General features: G+C 36.9%; 1 protein-coding gene across 1 annotated transcript; it reads left to right on the forward strand.

Moving 5' to 3' along the window:
- The first annotated feature begins 724 nt into the window (after window positions 1-724).
- Window positions 725-21,539, forward strand: LOC148370182 (carboxy-terminal domain RNA polymerase II polypeptide A small phosphatase 1-like). The gene is made up of 7 exons (XM_088332590.1): window positions 725-1,050; window positions 9,426-9,574; window positions 9,639-9,740; window positions 12,042-12,098; window positions 14,752-14,844; window positions 16,214-16,399; window positions 17,377-21,539. Exons 1-7 carry the CDS (start codon window positions 972-974, stop codon window positions 17,506-17,508), a joined length of 798 nt encoding a protein of 265 aa, XP_088188716.1. The 5' UTR covers window positions 725-971; the 3' UTR covers window positions 17,509-21,539.
- The last annotated feature ends 364 nt before the right edge of the window (window positions 21,540-21,903 follow it).

The following is a 21,903-nucleotide window of genomic DNA, read 5'->3' on the forward strand; positions in this document are numbered from 1 at the left end:
TTAGCGCCTTACATGGCTGGAAGGCAGCTATTGGGAAATATGGAGCACATTGTAAAGCGCTTTGGGAAGTCATTGACTTGAAAAGCGCTATATAAAATGCAGTTCATTTCATATGAAGAAAGCAACGGTAAAGTCAAGCAACTCTCTGAAAAACAAAGGGCACATATAAAGATGTTGACTTTTCAGTGGCACAACAATGGTCTGTATTCAAAAGGTGATTTTCAAGTCACTGGAGACCTGCCAAAGCGCTTTACCCATTCACTCACACACCTATAGGGGCGTCAGCCACGCAAGGCTCCTACCTGGTATGAGAGGCATTGGGGATTCAGTGTCTTTCCCAAAGACACTTCAACATTTAACCTGGAGGAGCCGTGATCGAACCTGAAACCTCTCGGTCCCAAAGTGACCACTCTAAAAACAAAAAAGCAATGAAATAGAAGAATACAAAAAATAAAATAATTGTAAATCATCCTTGTAAAGCACAGGGAAAATAAATGTATTTACAGATCTACCACCAAAAACAGACAGAATGCAAAGCAATTGTATAACGAAGAATTTATGGGGAAAGAAAAATAAATAAAATAAAAACATATTGACCAATCTGCAGAAAAAAGCGGCCCCTTATTGGTAAAGAGCCGACTCCACTCATTCACTTCCAAGAGTCGAATCATAAAGCCGTTTCTTTCGCGAACAACACATCACTCGTGGAATGGGACGCCTTGAAACCTCCGTGTTTGTATCTTGAAAGTTGCGAGGGGCGCCCGAGCACCATATTGAATCAAAGTTGGCAACTTTTGTGGACAAATGTGCTCCAAATCGACAATTTGTGAGCGGAATGGACAACCTTTAAGCGGCGAGAGGCGAATCTCCGCTCGGCTTCGCTGGTCGTAAATGCGCCGCGCGCGGCCCGGCGCAAGAAATCCTCAAGTTTGAAGCGTGAGCGCAAAAAATAAATAAATAAAAAGGACATTATGGACAACGCGTCCTCGGTTATCACGCAAGTAAGCCGCGACGATGAATCGAATAAAGCTGCGGACAGAGGAGACAAGGGTAAGTTACTTTAATTTCTCGCGAGGAAAAAAAAAGTTTTGGGAAAGTTTCGTCCCCCCGCCACGAAGATCGCATTCCTCCATTGGACGCTACTTCCCTACAATGAGCATTTATTATGCGTCAGGAGAATAATGAAGTTATTAGATTAATGCTCAACATGAAAATGTTGCACGACTATTAAGTGTCACTTTGACGCATCTTTCTGTAGATGGTTGCAGGCCCTGCGCTTGTGGGCGGAAGTGACGTCATCCGAGTCATTACTATTTCAGTGTAAACAAAACGCGAAGGGAAAGTGATGCAGTGTTTAATCCTGTGTCAATCCTGAAACGAGTTGCTTCGGTTTATTTTAATTTATAAAACAAATCTTGTAACACGAGGAAGTCACGCACTCGACGTGGAAGCTGTTTGAAAGTGAATGTTTCCCCAGTCTTTTGCGCACAAATATGTCCTCGCCAACACTACCACTTTAAATGTTCGACTTTTCCCCCCTACCGATAAAAAATACATATTAAAATAAAGCTTCAACATGTTGCATTAGGAAAAAGTATCTTTTAAGTTTTTAACCATTGTCTAGCAACCAACATTTGAACATTGCTTAGTTTCTTGCAAATACTCGTTTCCAAGAAAACCTCTGAGAAATACGGCTTTTTGCAAAAGGATGCATTTCAAGAACTTTGAATGAATGAATGAATGAAAACTTTATTTCGAACATTCAAATAAAAACAGGACAAAAACAATGAGTCAACAACAAAATAATGTCACATAACATGTTCGAAAAGGGGTAGTCAGAAGCAGATGCTCTTTTTCTCTACCCCTTTATCTTCCCTATTAAATACATTTTACAAATCCTCCTTTCCTCTTATGTCTAATATAACAAAATCTCATGGATATCCTTATTACATAGGTCAGATATCAATAATTATAATAATTACAATAATCACATGTTTTATACACTAATCTTCGTAATACCCATCCCTCAACGTCATAATGCGCCTAGTTACTAAATGTCACTGCGGCACCAATGATAATAACAACAATTACATTAAAAATAATATTTATAATAACATTTATGATATTATAATAGCAACAATAACAACAAAGTAACCCATAGTTTTAAACGCAGTATTTCCAATCTCACTCATATCTAATTTTCTTCATCCCTGTATTTCGCCAGTAATGTTTTTTTGTATTTAAATTTGAACACAAGAATAGTTGGACATTGTTTGATTTCATCTTGTAAATTATTCCAAAGTTTGTCTCAACACACATACACACACACATACTTTTCCTGGTTGTTCTCACCTTTCGTGGTCCAGACGTGCACGAAACGTTATCCCACTATGCCCAACGATTACATAATTTATTTTAGGATGAAAATAGCTCAGTTGAATTGTCTGTCCGACCTTATCCATATATTCATTGTTCTAAAGACACTGCTTCACTATTCGCAATATGGGTCTTCACACTTCAATCACTGGATACAGGAAGCTCTTTTGATTTGTGGACCAAGATCTGATCAAAGCCACTCCTGTCATTTAACAGTGAAACCAGAAGCTTAATACTTACTGATGAGCTGTGCCGAACCCTTCATAATATTTTCTTGCAACAAAACAAAAAACACATTTTTATGTTTTGGCACTCAGAGGCTATGCTTTTGAAAATATATACGTTATGACTCTCAATTAGTTAAATAACAAGACTGTATAGCTTGACTCGAGTCATGTAGTTCGTATCACAATACGCCCCTTAAAAACGCCTACTGCTTAAAACAAAACAAAATACTGCTTTTAAAGAAAAACACAGTTGTCTCTCTTTAAATGTTTGTAAATGCTTAAACTTGTTGCCATGTGTTTCAACAAGTCTGCTTAAAAATGACACCTGCTCTATGGTGGTTTCACTTCGCCGTTGAATTTATTTTCCCTCGTGATCAATGGTAGCCAGCATTAGTTTGTATGGTATTCTCATATTAAGCGTCATCACCCCCAAGCGTACAGTTGCATGATACACCTAAACAGGGCACTATGAAATCTGTATTAGTGAAAGGATTATGGACATTTGTTATGGGCCATGCAAAAAAGTCAAGTGGTAAATTGTATTGGAAATACATTTATACTCTACACCAATATGAGGAGAGATTTGTTTCGAAAATAAATATATTTGCAATTCACTCAAGATCCAAGCTAGACACATCCTTTTTGTAATTAAAGATGCGGGTTCAAGCACTCTTTATTTGTCCTTTGTCTATACTGGGATAGAACTGGGTTTTTTTTTGTAAGCCTTCAGAAATGAGTCAGAATGGCAAAATTGGTTGGCACCGCCTTTAGCGATTTGAGAAAAACGTCCGGCATTGAATGAGTTAAATTAAGTTGACAAATCCATCTATATCTACCCTGGTCCCTAGAGAGGGGTGACATACAGCACGACAAACACATGCACAAAAACAAAGAAAAGAAAAACGGAAAGAGTAGCAAAAAACAAAAATAATTGACCATTATCAACCCAAATGCCCAAACACCCAAACAAGTAATTACCCCGGCACTCAAGTTGGTCATGCTTTCGTCCCTCCAGATGAACCTGGTTTCATGATGAAAACAGTCAAACACTACAGAGTTAAAACTTCCATGCCAATTTTGTTTGTAATTGATGCAATGTCTATAATTAGGATTTTAAAAATGTAACATTACTTTTTTGTAAAAACTGTCTTGGCGCCCTCTGCCAGACCAAAGCGGTACTACAAATCCCAGCGTCACAACGGAATGGTGTGCACTCTTATTTGCGTTGATTAAATGTACTTAGTGGCCTTATAAATCACACGATACAACAAATCGATGCTCTATTTAGGTACCAAGGCTTTTCATTATGCATATTAATCTATTTATCGATTATTTGTTGCAGCCCTATTGCACATAAAATGAGGCTCACCAAAAGGAAGCTGACATAATTGTCAGTCATCCTGTTTCTACTGGTACCCCAAAATCAATAACCCTGTGAAAGGCTGACCAAAAAATGAAAGAAGAAAAATCGCATGGTTTGGCCACTTTAAGACTCCACTTGTTTGCTGTATTCTACTACATGATACAGTGACCTCTGGTGGTCAAATAATACACACTGTCCTTTTAATTAAAATGTCTGAATATTGTTTTGGTGCTTTTGTACAGTTTATCTGTGCATTTTGTTTATTCTATCCAATATCACATTGTTGTAGTAAGTGCTTCAAATATGAAATCAGATGACTTGTAGTAAGTTTAAGTTACATTCAGGTTACTGTATAAACCAACAATCACTTATTAACTATAAAGCAACTGATAGTTTTCCTATGACACATTTTTATTCATTCATTGTGTTTTTTGAACATATATTTAAAAAATAACTGTTAGGTTTAAGTCCCCAACATTTTTAATAAAACGCTCTGAAATAAAAGAAGACATAGAGAATCGGTCATTGAGAATTGGTTATTTTATTAATCATCATAATGAGAGCGGCGGAGACCAAGCTGTTACAAATCTCCTCCTCACTCTGAACAAGTCCCCGAACCCTCCCTTCTAATATTAAGGTTCTTGGTGAAAAACAACTTTAGTTATGGCATGCACAGGTCAGGGTGCACCCACTGGGATGCGAAACAGACAGAAACAAAAAACAACTCATGGCCTTGAAGAACAGCTTACGACTGAAAACTATACAAAAAGGGCTGAGAACACTTATAACATATTAATGTCAACTGTAGGATAAATATATGTATATAATTCCAACAATAACCTTGGAAATAGTATATTAAATGCTCGTCGAAATACCAAAGAGTTGTTTTCCTTGTAATTCTTTTTGTGTTTATAACTTTTAGGAGGACTTTGTTTTCTTCATTGTCCAACATTCTCTGGTACTGTGAATAGTCAAGTCAAATTATGTGTATTTTTATAATCCTTAATCACAAGGAGTCTCAAAGGGCTGAGCAGACTATTGCAAACTACAGACTATTATCAGCCCATCTGATCCAAAACCTACATGAGGGCAAGGGAAACCTTCGCATGAGGAAAATTAAGAAACCTTGAGAAAGGACCGCACGTGAGGTAATTCCCTTCCAGGATGACCAAGCCAAAATGGATGTTACATTAACAAACAGTACAAATTAAAATAAAATAATTAAAGTATAATATAAATAAATAAAATAATAAAAACGGTGTGATAATTAGATCAAATTGAATGCCTTTTTGTATGTCGTCTATATCACTGGTATTCTAGAGGTAAGAATTTTGCTCTTTCTGCTGCGACCTGGGTTTAATTCCTGTTGCATCCAGTGTTTTGCGATTGTGGTCAGTGAAATTTATCAACTGATCAATCATTGGATAAATACTCATGTCTAAGGTGCACCTAAACTTTGAGTTCTTTTTAGGTAAAAAAAAAAAGGATGCGTTATACAGGAAAAAATATGGTAGTTACTAAGGATCGACCTTAATGGGTTTTTCAGGGCTGATACCGATTATTAGCATTAAGAGGAGGCCGAGAACTGATAATTTGGAGCCGATATACATTTGCTGTAAAAGCTCTAAAATTGGCATAGTTGATTTTTAATAATGCAAAAAGAAAGAGTATTTGCAATGAATTCAACTAAACCTTGACTAGCTCTCTGAAACCTTTTTCAGTAGTTTAAATCGGACTTTCAACATAACTAACTTGACTAGTCTTTCTTTTTCACTTGACAAATAAGTGTGGTGGTTTACATGGGGGAATCTAAATAAAACCAGGGTCTCAGTCACAATTGTGCCTTGTTACAGCAATTAGTAAACAACTAAGTACAATAAACATGCATTACAATAAGGCTATCATAGCACAAGGCTAATATAGTTTGCGTTATATAGTTTCTCATATTTGCTCAGAAATATTCAAATTCTTTGTCATACAAAGACTTCTTTTTAGAGTAATGGACGAAGTTACTTTCTCTGGTAACTAGTCACTTTTACTATAGAGTAATTCATTTACTAACTTAGTTACTTATTTGAAGAAATTCTTGGCTCCTCCGAGCTAAATGTTGAAGGGTCCTTGGGCAAGACACCGAACCCCTAATGCCCCCGATAGGCCAATAGGCACCTAGCGTGTCTGCTTTTGGAGTTTAGTGTGAATGTGTAAGTGTTAAGCATATTGTAAAGTGCTTTGGGAGGTTTTCAGTGGCTTGAAAAGCGTTATATAATTGCAGACCATTTACTATTTAACAAGCTGAAAAAGTGTACGATATACTAACGTTACACGTACCTGCACATCCTAATTAAAAGTAATCGTTAATGTTGTATTTTAACTCGTCCAAAAAAGATAAAATGTTGTTGTTTTTTAAGCAAAATAAGCATGTGTAGGTGCTGTGTGTATTACTTAGCCCATCCTAGTATTAAAATAAAATCATGTAAAAAAACAAAAACAATATTGATTAAAAAAAATCATTAATACACAGGTCAAGTCATGTTTATTTGTGACGCCCTTAATACCAAGGAGTCTCAAAGGACTATTGTAAACTACAGACTATTGTTATACCATCCCCTGATCTAAAACTTACATGAGGGGAAGGAAAAACTCAAAAACGTCAAAAACTTGTTTAAAGTATTAATCAAAAAACACATTTTACTAGAAAAACAATTTAAAATACAGAAAAATAAGAAAAAAAAAGGTTGATTAGAACCTTTTTGGTTTTAACTTCTTTGTGAGAAAATAGGTAATATATATCTATCTATATATCTATCTATATATATATATTTATTACTATATTTATATAGTAATTTTTTTTTACTCCACTTCCTTTCCACCTTGGCAGCTAACAGTAGCTTTCCAGTAGCTAGATTGCGAACCTTCCTGAACGTTTTTCCCTCGAGTCACTGGGAAAAGACGTTCATCGGCTCATTTCCGGCCAAAACGTACGCCAAAATCACGGCATCCGCAAATATAGTACGATATATTCTCGCACAAAAAAGTTGGTTTGAAGGCCTGTCCCAGAGACTTCAGAATATATATATCTTAATATATATATATAAAGATATATATACCTAAGTATGTATGTATTTTGATGGAAACGAACGTGCATTTTGTAAAATACGCATTGAATAAAACATTTGCATTTATTTTACATTTAATATGCCACACCTAGAGGGCGCTGACATACTTGTCCTTTATCTTGCCTCTATGCGTACCCGTAAGATGAAATACGTTAGGAAAGGCTAGGCTAAAAAAAAATGCGAAGAAAAATGGTGCGGATTGTTCACTTTGAGTATTTGTAGTTTGTAATCTTCCTTGTGCCTCATAGCACTCATTGTCAGTTGCATGACACAGTACAGGGACATTTAGTCGTCAAATAATACACCGTGTCTCTTTAAAATGAGCAAAATTATTCGCTAGTGAAGCATTATATGTATTTTTGGGAGTCTTAACAATTTCTGCCAAGATTTTTTTTTATGATTGTTTCATTTAAATAACCTTCCCATAAAGATATCCAGATTTGGCTGGAAACTTTTTAAAGGGACAGTGTGTATTGGTTGACCGCTAAAAATATGCTTTATGGTGTGGTGCAATTAAAAGTGACTGGCAAAAAGCACAAGGAAGACTACAAACTATGGAGACGCAAGTGAGCAAAACGGACCATTCTTCGTCAATTTTTTTTGCTCAGCCTTTTTGAGTTTTTAGGGTATCTGCAGCAGCAAATGATGTAAGGTCCCTTTAAGTGATGCTCACATTATGTAAAATAAAAGCTAATATCTTGAACTATGATTCATACCATTTTCAAAAAAATGGATGTTCATGTATTTGTATCAGTTTTAGGTGTTTATTAAGGAAAGTTTCTTTTGCTGCTAGCAGGTGCAAAATAACACACAGTCCTAGTAATATTTAAAAAAAAAAATCACAGCAGCTTCAAATTATTTTCAACCATAATGATGCTAACCAAAATGAACCTTCCCTGTTTTTCCCAATTGTTTACAAAGAAATCATGCTCTTATACGAATCCGGAGCTATTTTCAAAGATATGCGCTTGTTACGATGTTGCAAGGGGCCGACTATGTTTGGGATCCTATGAGTTCTGCTGTAGCAAGACGCTTCCTGCGTCGTTCTCCGCTAGCTTCCCCTTCCTGTTTTGTGCACTTTTGCAAGTGCAGAGGCCGGCAGAGGGTCACTTTCTGTTTAATTGCACAAGCAGAGTCCGAGCCAATGAAAGACTTTGGCCTTTTGGTAACATGCTCACGTCCAGCTCAACTGTTGGGGTTCATTTAGGGATACAAAAATGTTTTTTATGAAAAAGAAACCACAAAGTTTGGCTTTTTTTGTGTGTTTTGGGTAGGGCTGCAACAATTGGTAACGTTGTCGATAGAAATTGATAATAGAAACAGGCGACAATGAATTCGAATGTTAACCCTTGTCGCCAGACATGTTTTTCCAACAGAGTGAAACATTTTACATTATTACAATCTCTGCTGAGAGTCACTCATTCGCAATAGCGTCTGTCTTCCAAGCGGTAACATACTAAAAATACTGCGTCAACATCAAGTTCCAGAACCAAAACCTCTAAAGTTTGGGAGTATTTTAGCCTGAATACGGCAAATAAAAATACAACTTTCATGTCATGGCAATTACCTCGGTGATGCACAAACATTTAAAGATAAAGTATTTGGGACAGTTGAACAAAACAGAGTCTGACTCGCCTTTGTAAGATTTAAGTAACATTCAGCCCAATACGGTTTGATGCCATGCTATGTCGGTATTTTGCTATAAGAGAACTTGAGCATTTCGCCAGACTGTGCCTCACAAAGGTCTTTGAAATTAAAAGCATGCAGTCAGAAAGGCCAAATGTCAGTTGTTAAAATGCTAAGATTGACAAACGCCAGTTGTGATAACTGTTTGATTTCAGACTGTTGAGAATTACGTTCTTTTGTTACAGACTTTGCAATTGACCACTGAATGTACTCCACATAATGAACATAGTATATGTTTTATTCACTGTTTGAGTGCTGTTAATGAGCCTGTTATTCGGTTACAGAGATTAAAAATGTTTTCTTAATTTGAATTTGTCATTTATTTGCCTGCCCCTAAAAACTGGGCAGACATTTATCAATTGATTTATGTCCCTCAGACTGAGCACTGTGCCTAATTGATTTTTTATTGCTCATTTTTATTTATTTTATTTATGAATATGCAGTCTGCTCAATCATATATGTATTTTCATTGTATGCATGTTTCTCATGTTTCTTAATATTTTCTCCATAATTAAATCAACTTTATGCTAAAGTTTGGGGGCAATAAAGGAATAATTATCCATTTATTTGTCCAATTGTTTAGTGACTAGTAGTCTATTAGAATAGTCGTAAGTTGCAGCCCCAGTTTTGGGTAATTTCTCTCATCTTTCTGTGCAGGTTCCACACCCTCGCTGTCCAGCAAGAAGCCGCGAAGCGGCGGTTTGTTTTCCATTTTTTCCTGCTGCCTTTGCCGTGATCAAGCTGAGGCCCCGCCGGTAAACAACAACGCCCCCCTGCTTGTTGAGGAGAACGGCACCGTCTCCAAGGTAAGCTTTAAATCCTGGGCCTGCTTTTTGGTATCTCACACAAAAGACATTGTGGCCCTTTTAGATCCAAGTGAAACCGCTGCTGCCACCTGCCAAGTCCAAAGACGCCGGCAAAGTCTGTGTGGTGATCGACTTGGATGAGACGCTAGTTCACAGCTCTTTTAAGGTACAAGTTGGACTCACCATACAGGCGATCGTCAGGGGTTGTCCATCCATCCATTATCTGCACCACTTATCCTCAGTAGGTCTGCGGGGTTGCTGGATCCCATCTCAGCTATCTTCGGGCAGTTGGCAGGGGACACCTTGAACTGGTTGCCACCCGGTGGCAGGGCACACAGAGACAGACAATCATTCATACACTCACTCACACAGGCACAATTTAGACCAAGGAATCAAGGAAAAATCTTGCCCGGCATATGAAAGAATATGACAAGTTACAATGATTTTCAGAAAATTTAAGACCGTTCATCGCCAGCATTGGCTTGTCCCAACTAGCATGTGCATTTCCTGCCTTACAAACCTGATCCTGCGCACTTGAGTTGTTTTTGTCATTATTTATTATTATTATCACTGTATTTCAACATTCAATTACGATTTGAATCTGTTTATAGACATCAGGAAGATATGCTTTATAACTATTTAGGGTTAAAGGTGGGGTGCGTAGTTTGAGGTGTCCTTAAAAACTTTAAAAAATAAAGATATTTTCTTTATTAATTATGTGTTAAAAGAGCCATGAATTAGGCTTCACCGTGCCTATGTTTTTTTTTTTTTTTTTGCTTTAATCATCATCCAGCCACAGAGCGCATTAGGCTGGAGAAAAAGAGGCAGGGGTGATGGGGCGAAAAGATATTTCACACACGTGCTCGCAGTTTTCTTTTATTCTAGGATGAAAGTAGTGAAAGTAAGTATACAACTGTTTCAAATTCAGTCCAAATGCCAACCCAAACCCCCCTAAAGCTGAAAACAAGAGTTTATTCAAGCCTGTCTAAGAGAGACGTGTACATGCACAATGCCCGCGCCACACAAGCAGCTATACACAGGCTGCAATGATGATTTCAGCCCGAAGATGGTGCCAGCAAGTAGATTATTTTGTTGTATTCACCGCCTTTATTTTGGATGCTGGAACTAATTAATTTTCAATTATTCTGAATAGAGAACATTAGCTCACGGCAAAAGACATTCTTGGTACAAGGACAATCGGGGAACAAAGTAATCTCGTTTGTAGCGATATCACTGTAAACCTGAAATAGACCAAATTAAGGGATAAGTGACTAGGAAAACAGTCCAAAAAAATGACTTAAATTAAGCTAAGTTAAGAGCTAACATAAAAACACAAAAGGGGGGTTAGGCAATGAGCCATTACCCATTAAAGAAGAATTATGTAAAATGATTCTGACACTGCAAGAAAAAAAATAAAGGTTTGGTAACTATGTTTGTTGGGTTACTATAGAAATTAAAGTGTAGCAAAAATATAGTAAAATAAGAAAATGATTCTCTCCCATTGGGGCAGGAATATTTTATTTTACTTATTACTGCTGAAGTGTAGTGATGGCTATTGCTATTATTAAAGTCCATTATTTATGTAAAAACAAAACTTACATAATAACAAGTCTTAAAATTAAAAATATTTCAAATGGATAACATTGGCTGATATCGCTGTTGGCAGATCTTTTTTTGTTTATCTTTTTAATTTGTTTTACTAAAATAATATGTAAGAAAAAAATAACGTAAAAATAATTACTTTTGATACTTTTTTCAAACTACTTTTTTATGCTAATGATATAACAAGAAAAAATATCAAAATCAAATCTTTACCTTTATTTTTAAAGTATTTTCCATGGTTTCCATTTCTAGAATAAAAAAATTGCACATTGACCTATTACTTAAGAGCTTTTTTTCAATTGACCTTCGGCTAAGCCCTGCCCCCTTTACTCACTCAGACAAACATTCAACATTCTACTTGTGTGATTCGAATAAATAGTGCTTATGATATAGCCCCGTCTAGTGTTGAACTAATAATGTATCTATTTTCTTAACCCCATTTGGATTTCTGACACATGCTGATAAGTATATGGTTTAGTAGACACTCGGAATACAAAGAGAAGGCATCAATCTATTTTGTACTTGGTAGAACAACCCACAGATGAGAAATTCCAACCTGTTCTAAAAGCCTTCCCCTGAGCCCCATCTTTTTATTGAATCTCCTAGCAGATTGCCCTAAAGGGTCTAGAAATCTAGGAACAGCACCATTATTGGCCGACAGTGACGTTGATTTAAACGGTGCATGATAGTAAAAATAGCGAACAACGTTAAAACCTAATGGTCAAAGTAACCAACTGGCATCATAGGCAATTTCCTTTGCAGGCGTTCAATATTAAAAACAAAATCACTTGCGAAACACGTTCCAGTTGTTTCTCCTCACATCTGGAATGTTACGCTTCTAACACTCTTTATTTTCTTCATATAGCCTGTGAACAACGCTGATTTCATCATTCCTGTGGAAATAGATGGAACTGTACACCAGGTAAGGTTACATCACCGCCTCACATTTATTATTGGATTGCACAGTGTGCCTCAGCTGGGATTTTGGAGACGGTTGCCCGAAGAGCGAAGCGGCCTGGGCCCGATTCAAGTAATCCAGGATAGGTTTGTTTACACAAACACAGCCTATTCTGGATGACTTGTTTCGGGAACATGGCCCTCAGCCACCAACGTCACGAGAGAGAAAACAAATAACAGAATTGAATCCCAGGTTTTGCACGTGTCTGTGAATTGGGCGGTTATATTTGTCTGAATGCGTCTTCAGATGACTAGATTTGATTGTCTTCTTTGGGGAGTTCAAGAGCCGTGACGTGAAATAGAAAGTTGAAAGGCAGTCTGATTAATTTAAACAACTAAAGCTATTGATATTTTCTTCAATGTACTTTTCCCTGCTTCATGTACACAGCAAAAAATAAAATGTTACCCTATTAACAGAAAATGTTGCTCATTTAAAATAAACTATTTCTTTTTTTTAAATTTGATCTTGTTTTTCTAATATGCTAAGAAAAAAAGGGCATTTTCTTTTCTATTTCATATATCATTTTGCTTATTTTGAGAAATATTTTACCCCTAAATGCGAGAATACAAATTGTAAAATGAATACATTTTTTAGATTTTACATAAAAAACAATTTGAGATGTCTTAAAATGAGAAAAAAAATAATAGTAAGCAAAATATTCTGCCAATTGTCAAAAATGCTTTGCAGTTCATATTCTTAATTTATTCATATTGCAAAGATTAAGAAGTTATAGGATGAGTAATATCTAGTCATTTTCAAGTCATTTTTATTTGTATAGCCCTTAATCATAAAGAGTCTCAAAGGGCTGATATGGAAGATAGTCAGTAACATAGCTTATTTCGTTTTTTTTTGTTTTTGTTTTTTTTTCCCCAAGAAGAGAATAATAATACTTCCCCAAATGAGTTCAGAACTGTTTTTTTTCTGTGTTCTTAGACAAGCGCTTCTTGAATAGTGGGGCGCGAGGCTCCTTGAGTGGGGGAGCTGGTGCGTCTGACCTCGGGGAACTCATGTTTTGTTTTTTTGTATGTTGTTTTTTACCTACCCAGAAAGAAGTGCAATTGCACATTCACAACAGTAGGGGAGCAGTGGCACTCTTATCGGCATAGTTTTTAGCTTACATTCTGCTGTTACGTGGTGCATTGTGTAAATAAGTGGAAAAGATCTTCAAGTGACAGGTGAAAAATATTTAACACAGACAAGGAGATAGGGGAAAAAAAAGACTGGGTCAAGAGACAAACGTTTCATCCAAAAACTAAGACAAGGAAGTTTCATGAAGTGGATGTAGCACTTAGCTTCCTGCAACCACTGTGGCTCTGCAGTGGGAGACGGGCAAACACATGCGTGCTTGCCAGGTTAAAAATGTCGACAGCAGACAGCATGAACCCAAATAAATGAAGCTGTCAGTCAAAGACATTACACCACAATCATGCTGATAAGTTTTGTTTTTCAGCGTGCTGAAAAAAGGGGAAAGATTTGGCATGAACGGTGATGACGTGTTACCACGAGTATCGAGCGATTGTTGTTTTTCCCCCACCAATGTTATGTGATCACCAGAAAATAAATAAAGATTGATCGTTCAAAGGAGCGCAGAAAGTGATAAATCGTGTCTCTTGTTAAGCGCGGATGCTTAGGAAAAAATGTATTGGCGGGGCCGTAACCATATTTCACATAAGGTTTTTATCGTATTATAATTAAGTGCTCACTAATGCTAAACCTTGACATACATCCTTGGTGCAAACAATCAGCTGTTTGTGTGACTCCTACGTCAGTAAACCAGCAAGCGTTGTCATAATGATTGAGCAGGGGTGGGGAGTTGCTTGCTCCTGCTTCCAAAAGCTGTGTTGTGCAAAATAAGCTCATTCATTCATATCTTTAATCTTAAAAATGTGCACAAATTAAATATATATTTTTGTTTTGCAGTTTTATATTTTGCTCTTTATGGTGATTTGTTTCAATGCATTTTTATTTTGTGATTTTATGGAATTTTATTTTTCAGTATCATATGGAAGATCAATCAAAAATGTTTGTAGTTGAAAGATTTTTTGGGGGGGGGAATTTCAGATGCACCATAATTGTTTTTTTTTTACAATTAATAAAGCTATTCCTTGTTGTAATTTGGTTCATATTTATTTTTGTATTCTCATATACTTTAATGAGGATACAGTGTCATGCATAGATGTATTTAAAACAATTATATAGACTATAGTCTGTGCAGGGGGATCTTTTTTTTGGGGGGCGTGTGGGGTTCCTCCGAGTGGGGGCGTCACATAAAATAATTGAGGAAACAGTGTCTTAGACTAATGCAGCAGCCAGGCAAGAAAAGATTCCCATTTCACAGTTACTATATTTATGAATATTTTACATAACCTCAACGAGCCCTGGACAAAGGTCTGTCTTAAACGGAAGCTAATTCTTAGCTAACCTAAAATATTTCTGTCTTTTGTTCCCGTTGTAATAATTTGCTACGTTTAGATGCAAGCTCCCAAGTCATGATTTAACATGATAATTATCTTCTGTTTTATTGAAACAATGTGTGGAAAACAAGAAAATGAGAATAAATTTCTCTTCCCCCAATTTTTGGTGGGTTTTTGAAATTCCTCCGGTTTGTGTTTTGCAGGTTTATGTCCTTAAGCGGCCTCACGTCGACGAGTTCCTAAAAAGAATGGGAGAAATGTTTGAGTGTGTCTTGTTCACTGCCAGTTTAGCAAAGGTGAGACATCGGTTTGTGTATGGTTCACCGATAACGCAAGCCGTTCTCACCGCACGGCGCTTCTCCTGTTTGGCTACAAGAGTTGAGCTGCCCCAATAAAGTAAAAATAAAAAACAATGAATAAAGTACATCTATCCATTATCAGCACCGCTCATCCTCAGTAGGGTCTCGGGGGTGTGGGGGCCCATCCCAGCTATCTTCGGACGGTGGGCAGGGTACACCCTGAACCGGTTGCCAGCTAGTCGCAGAGCACACAGAGAAAGAATAATTAAAGTAAACATTGGAAATATAAACTTTGGAACAAAATACAATTTAAATGAATACAACAAAATGTAATTGTAAGAAATGTATAAGTACAGATAGAAAAAAGAAAGTTCATGCAAATCGTGCGAGAACTAAAAAGATATAAAAGCAGCTTGCAGGGTTTGTACGGGTGCTTAAAATCCTTGAAACTGCTTGAATTTTAATATGTTTCAAAGGATTGAAAAGTTAAGCTTTACTGTCCGCAGCCTTGCTTCCAGCATATCACACCGTGATGCTGTATATATTTCCACATTATTTGTTAAACCTTTTACATTTGGAATTAGGGTTTTTGTTTCTCTTTCATTATTTATTAATTAATAGACTTATGTGTTTATTATGTATATGATTTGATTTTAGTATTAATATTCATTCTTATTTATTGCCATGTATTTATTTCCTCATTTATTTTTATTTTTACATTTTGACTTTAGTTTTTCATTTCTGTATATTTTCAATTTTTTAATTCATTCATGATTTTATATTAACTTTTTCTTTTACATTTTTATTTGTATTTATGAATTGATATTTTATACTGATTTGTTTTTTTCACATATATTTATTTGTTTATTCATATATTTATCCATTTATTTTTTAGTTTATCTTTTACTGTATCATTTGGATCCCCGTATTCTGTAATAATAGCCTGATTAGAAGCATAATGTCACTAGCATTTGTAAGTCCTCAACTTCTAAATGTACTTGTATTATAATTATTCAACATAATTCCCAGATAAAAAGCCAAGCATGCAGATAGCCAAGAAAGTGAAAAATTGTATCACCATATCACCCCTGTTGATTGCATGGCAATTACATTCTTTGATAGCTGCATTAGCGATGTTAAGTAAATGGGTTTAGCTCGGTGTTGCTAACACCATCATTAGCAACTACTGTCCCCAGTCGCTAATCGTATCAGCTGGTGTCATTCGCTGTTCAACATTATTAAATGCAATTTAACTATTAGTTATGAAAAAAAAACAGATTCATCACAAAGGCATGTGTTATATGCTCGACAGCGCTAGATTAAGAAAAACAAATCAAGAATGTTTCATTTTTTGCCTCCAACATAGTATGCCGACCCTGTGTCTGACCTCTTGGACAAGTGGGGGGCTTTCCGCTGCCGCCTCTTCAGGGAGTCGTGCGTCTTCCACAGAGGAAATTATGTTAAGGATCTCAGTCGCCTTGGCCGGGACCTCAACAAAGTCATCATAGTGGACAACTCCCCTGCTTCCTACATCTTCCATCCCGACAATGCCGTGAGTTCATTTGGATTGAGAAATGTCTGACTCATCAGTTGTTTCGTCTTGCTGGAAGAGCTTCGTGGGGGTTGCATGGTGAAATTTTTTCAACCACTTTTGTAATTAATTTGTTTTATATAATACATGTATATAGTGGTACCTCTTTATACGAGCATCTCTAAACACGATCGTTTCAATATATGAGTTTTATTTGGAACAAAAATCTTCGAGGGAAATCCAAATTACGGACAGTCCTAGAGGCTACACCTAGAGACCGCTCACTGCTAGCATCAGCAAATTTTTGGGGGGTGTACGTTCATTTGAAGCAACATTCATTTTCATTTCAAATATACAGGAATTGCTTACATATCATAAACTTTCTCGATCTCATCCCAGACAACCTCGGCCAATAGCTACACTTATTAATGATTGCGACTCACCTTATCTATATTAATAATAAGTTCATTCTGTTGTTAATATTTGACACCTGGAAAGAAGTTCCTTTTTCTATTATTATCTCTCCCTGTTTTTAATTATTTTGACACATGTGCTCTGTTTACACTATCGCTATCAGCCAATCATGTTGCTTTACTTTGATTTCCACACCCTTTGGGGCAAATCTGCTATTTGTAACCTTGTTAATAATAATTAACTATTTTTTTTCATAAAATGAAAGGTTTCTGAGGGGGACTTTTAAATCAGGTTGGAATTTTCTCATCTAAGGTTTGGGACCTCCCCTGTCCTCCTTGGAAAGTTCAAAATCAAGTGATGCCTTTTCTCCCTATTTTGAGTGTCTATAAACTTATCAGAGGTTTTAGAACTGCGTCTTTAAAAATATTTGATAGATATCGGTATCATTTGAGTTTATAGTAGTCTGAGAATTTATGTTGAACATCTCTAATGATAAATGTAAGAGGTTAAAGTTGAGCGTGAATACTTGTGCGGGAGAAATAACCTCCCTCTTACATTTTTCTATGCTTTCTTTCACCCGTCAGGTACCGGTGGCCTCTTGGTTCGACGACATGTCCGACACGGAGCTGCTGGACCTCATTCCCTTCTTTGAGGGTCTAAGCAAAGTGGATAACGTCTACGCTGTCCTCAAGCAACAAGGAGAGGCCACCAGCTAACAAAATTTGAACAGAACCAGAACCAAATGCAGATCTTGTGTGCCTATGCACGCACCCATGCGCATGCATCCAAACACACTGCAGCTTCCACTTTCCACTCAAACGCCGACTGTTTCCAGGGCGTCTGAGTAAGTGAAGCAGAAATCTAGTGGTCAACCAGAAAAGTGCCTGACGTGAAGGTCCCTGACCCTCCAAAACGACACAATGTGCATCTGGTTTTGGACCTTTCCCCTGACTGCCAATTTTGGACTCCTGAGATTTCATCAGTTTCTTTATCACTGAGTCTTTCCTGCCATCCCTAAGGTGCCCTTTTTCATTTTATTTTTTAACTTTGCCTCATTTTAGCCCTGCCATAAGGACAAACAAACTTACCACGTCCCCTCTAAAAGAAACATTGTATAACGGACTTTTATTTGACAGGCTGGCAACCATGTTTGCAAAGTGAAACTTGAACTTTTTGGTGAAGCGTCGGAAGCAGAGAATTAAGACCGTGAGTTTTGGTTCATTGTTTTTCTCCCCCTCTTTGTATTCCGAAACGGTACTCATAGGTTGGAAGAGTCGAAATGTGTCTTCATGTTGTCTGTTTAAAGTGGAACTCAACTCAAAAGATTTCCTTGAAATGAATCGTTTTAACAGTCAAAACAGGGATTTTTTAAATTATATAGAGAGATTATATATAGGTAAAAAATTGAATCCAGCTATTTTTATCCATCAGTTGGGGCAGCCATTTTGAGTGTCAAAGTCAAAAGGACAGAGGGCAAAATTTAAAGAAATAGCTTATTCCCTAAGGGCCGGACTGATCGAATGTTAGACTTTTTAAAGCGATAGTCAAGTGCTGTGGTTCTCAGCTGGTCTGACTTAAAAACCCAGCATCCCAAGCTGTGACCCAAATCAATTTCCACTTCTCAAATATTTAATTAAATGATTGTGCAATTTCAACTACAAATAGTATAATATGTTTACCTTTAAAGAATGACCAGAATAACTCAAAATTACCTCAAGTAATGTGGTTCATTTTTAAAGGGACAGTGTGCATTATTAAGCTATTACTAAGCAAAAAAAGCAACATTATTACAAATAATTAGTAAAAATACATGTATTAGATATAAATAGCATTTTATTTAAATCTTTGTTAAGGAAATTTGCATCACATAAGGCTCACCTGAAGGAGCTGACATCGTCGTCAAGTCAAGTCATGTTTATTTGTATAGCCCTTAATCAGAGTCTCAAAGGGCTGCACAGACCACGGATTATTGCAAACCACAGACTATTATGACACCATCACCTGATCTAAAACCTGCATGAGGAAAAATAATTCACAGATACACAGATATTCTCAACATATAAAATATAGGTTATTCCTATGCTATAGAATAGAAGTGTGTTTTTAGCCTAGATTTTAACATTTCTACTGAGGATGCAGATCGAATCTCAGGGGAAAGAGCATTCCACAACACCGGGACCCGAATGGAGAACGCTCTCGAACCTGCGGATCTCTTCTTGGCTCTTGGGATCACTAGTAGACCAGCGTTTTCGGAGCGAAGGCTTCGGACCAGAACATAGGGAGGAATTAAATCCGAAAGATATGAGGGAGCGCGTCCATGCATGATTTTGTATTCTACCGACAAAACCTTAGAATCACATCTTAAGCTAACAGGGAGCCAATGCAGGTTAGCTAAAATTGGGATAGTGTGGTCAAACTTTCTTGTCTTAGTTAAAAGTCTCGCTGCAGCATTTTGTACTAGCTGAAGGCTCTTGATTTTGGACTTCGGGATACCGGAGAGTAGTGCATTACAGTTAATCGAGACGGGAGGTAACAAACGCATGAATTATAATAACCGCATCGGACTGAGACAGCATAGGACAAATTTTAGCAATGTTGCGAAGATAGATGAAAGCTGTTGTAGTAATATTCTTCACGTGTGTTTGAAAGGACAGATCGGGGTCAAATATGACACCTACATTTTTCACTGAGTCACACTGAGTGATATTACATTTGTCAATGTTCAGAGCAGTTTTTGAGAACAAGTCGATCTTGAAAGAAAGATAACTATTTTCCAATATGATCAGATAAATAGATAAAAAAATACATTTTCTAATCGCACTGTAAGTAATCCTAATGTTCATAGGCACAAAAGTTACATATATCAGAAGCCTTTAGTTTTATTTTAGCAAAACTGGGCTAAATTTATCGTGTTTGCGGGATATTAATGTTCGATCATTTACTCAACTGATTTTTTTTTTTAATAATTATAATTGGATTGAAATACAATAAGTGTAAAAATCTTAACCAAAAACACTTTCTTCAAGGACAGGTAACTATCAGGTTGAAAAAAATAAATGAAACTTGATGCATTTTAGAATAAATCAAATTTATTTGAAAAGCACTTGTTAGGCAAGAAATCGCCACTCATAGTGCTGTATAAATAGCATTCAGCGAATGAGACAAAAAAAATCCACTCAACCCCACTCAACAACTCGAATCACCTAATAGAAAGACACACACAATGGTTAAAATACAATAAAAGAAACAAAATAAATAGTTATAGAAATAGAATATGATTATTGCAAGAGTGAATCAAGATCTTCTCAAGGGCCATAAAAAACCTTTTTGCGGGACAGATTTGGCCTGCAAGCCTTGACTTTGACACACATGTGCTCTAGTGTCAGATGACGACCGGTTCGCCTTTTTGAGGCAGCCGCACGATTGGTCCGTACCTCAAGCCTGACCATTGTGATGTCATTGTTCTCAAAATGGCCGCCAACAGAGGTGAATCAAAACGGGTATATATTGCTTCTTAACACACATTTAAAAACACAAAATTGATGTTCACAATGTCATATCTTTGAGAAATCTTTTGGGTTAGCTTTATCTTTAAAGCAGCTTTATAAACATGAGAAAATAATGTTCTCATTTGTTTATTTTGAGGTCCATCTGCCACAATTGTTAGTTTTCCGACGTGTTTCCTGTCAGCAGGAACCCAAGTGCCTTTTTTTCGGAGTGGCATCCTGAGAGATGGACCGGGTGTCACTTGAGACGTCAGATGAGTTGATGAGCATCTCTGCAGAAGTTGGTAGAGCCTCTAAATTTCGGACTACAAGCCACTACTTTTTTTCCTACATTTTAAACATGGCGGCTAACCATACGATGCGACGAGTCCCTGGCGGGTCACCTCGGCTGGCGCCCATCTGGTCTAGAACTGGTGCGAACCAGGGAATCTGACTGTTTATTTAAAACATTGCGACGGGTGATGACACAATGGTATTTCTGCCAAGTTCTCTAAATGTCAAAGTGAATACATTCAATGAAGCGCTAGAAAACAGCGGGGGTATCTACAGAGAAGTAACACATTATGCTGCGATTAAGACACTCGTTTGCGGACGAGCTGTCAAACTTAATAAAGTAGCGCAACAGTCAATACTAATTAAATTGGCATTAACATTTATGCAGGATTGTGAAAGAAACATTATCAAAACAAAAGTCAATTTGCTGTACTGACTACAATTAAGAAGCCTGTGCAATCACAACAGCCTGTACACGCAAACAGCGAATGACACACACACACACACACACACACACAAGCTCTACCATCCCTTGAGCACATGACAAAGTGATAGAGAAACCAAGTATTGCAACTACTACATCATAAATTATTATACATGCCAACACTAATTACTAATTAAGGAGGGGTGCACAATCAATATTGTGCTGGCAGTGATTAGACGAGTTACAGTCTAGTATGGCGTCACATTTTTCGTCCCCATAAGAAAAATATACTAGATAATCAGTCACCTGCTTCCACACTAAAATATTAATAAAGATTCCAAGCATGTATAATTTGATTTTCATTTAGTTGTAGCAATTCTTGGTCTTGTCTCAGCATTGGCAATTCGGGTTCTTTAAATCCTTGGAAATTCTTCAATCTTAATGTGTTTTCAAGGATTGATAAGTGCTTGCATTTTTGGTGAAGTGCTGGTAATGCTTGTAAATGTTTTCCCATCAAGTCTGCTTAAAAATGACAACGACACTGCTCTCTGGTGGTTTTGTTTTGCCATTGCATTTCTTCTTCCATCGTCACTAACAGCAGCTGGCATGAGTTTGTATGGCATTGTCCTATAAAGCGTCATCGCCCCCGGAGTGTCGCGCCCAAGAGGACTGGCGCATGCTAACAGGCCACTATGAAAGAATTACGGATCGATAAAGGAGTTTTATTATGGGCCACGCAAAATTTTAAAGTAGTGCTTCCCCAAAACAAATATATTTGCGTCTTACTTGACATCTAAAACTCCTATGTTTTGATAAATGCTTGATTATGTCCATGAAAAAAGAGTACAAACCCAGTCTCTATCACTGACATGTGCTCAAAAAACTTTAATATTGACTGCTGCGCTAGT

Source organism: Urocampus carinirostris, chromosome 3 (assembly GCF_059441175.1).
Source record: "Urocampus carinirostris isolate Australia breed hairy pipefish chromosome 3, RoL_Ucar_1.0, whole genome shotgun sequence".
NCBI classification, from domain to species: domain Eukaryota; kingdom Metazoa; phylum Chordata; class Actinopteri; order Syngnathiformes; family Syngnathidae; genus Urocampus; species Urocampus carinirostris.

Excerpts from the sequence above, each read along its gene's own strand:
- LOC148370182 (XM_088332590.1), top strand. The coding sequence starts at position 972 with ATGGACAACGCGTCCTCGGTTATCACGCAAGTAAGCCGCGACGATGAA. Across the intron at positions 9,741-12,041 it reads TAGTTCACAGCTCTTTTAAG|CCTGTGAACAACGCTGATTT; the intron begins GTACAAGTTGGA and ends TTCTTCATATAG. Across the intron at positions 12,099-14,751 it reads TAGATGGAACTGTACACCAG|GTTTATGTCCTTAAGCGGCC; the intron begins GTAAGGTTACAT and ends TGTGTTTTGCAG.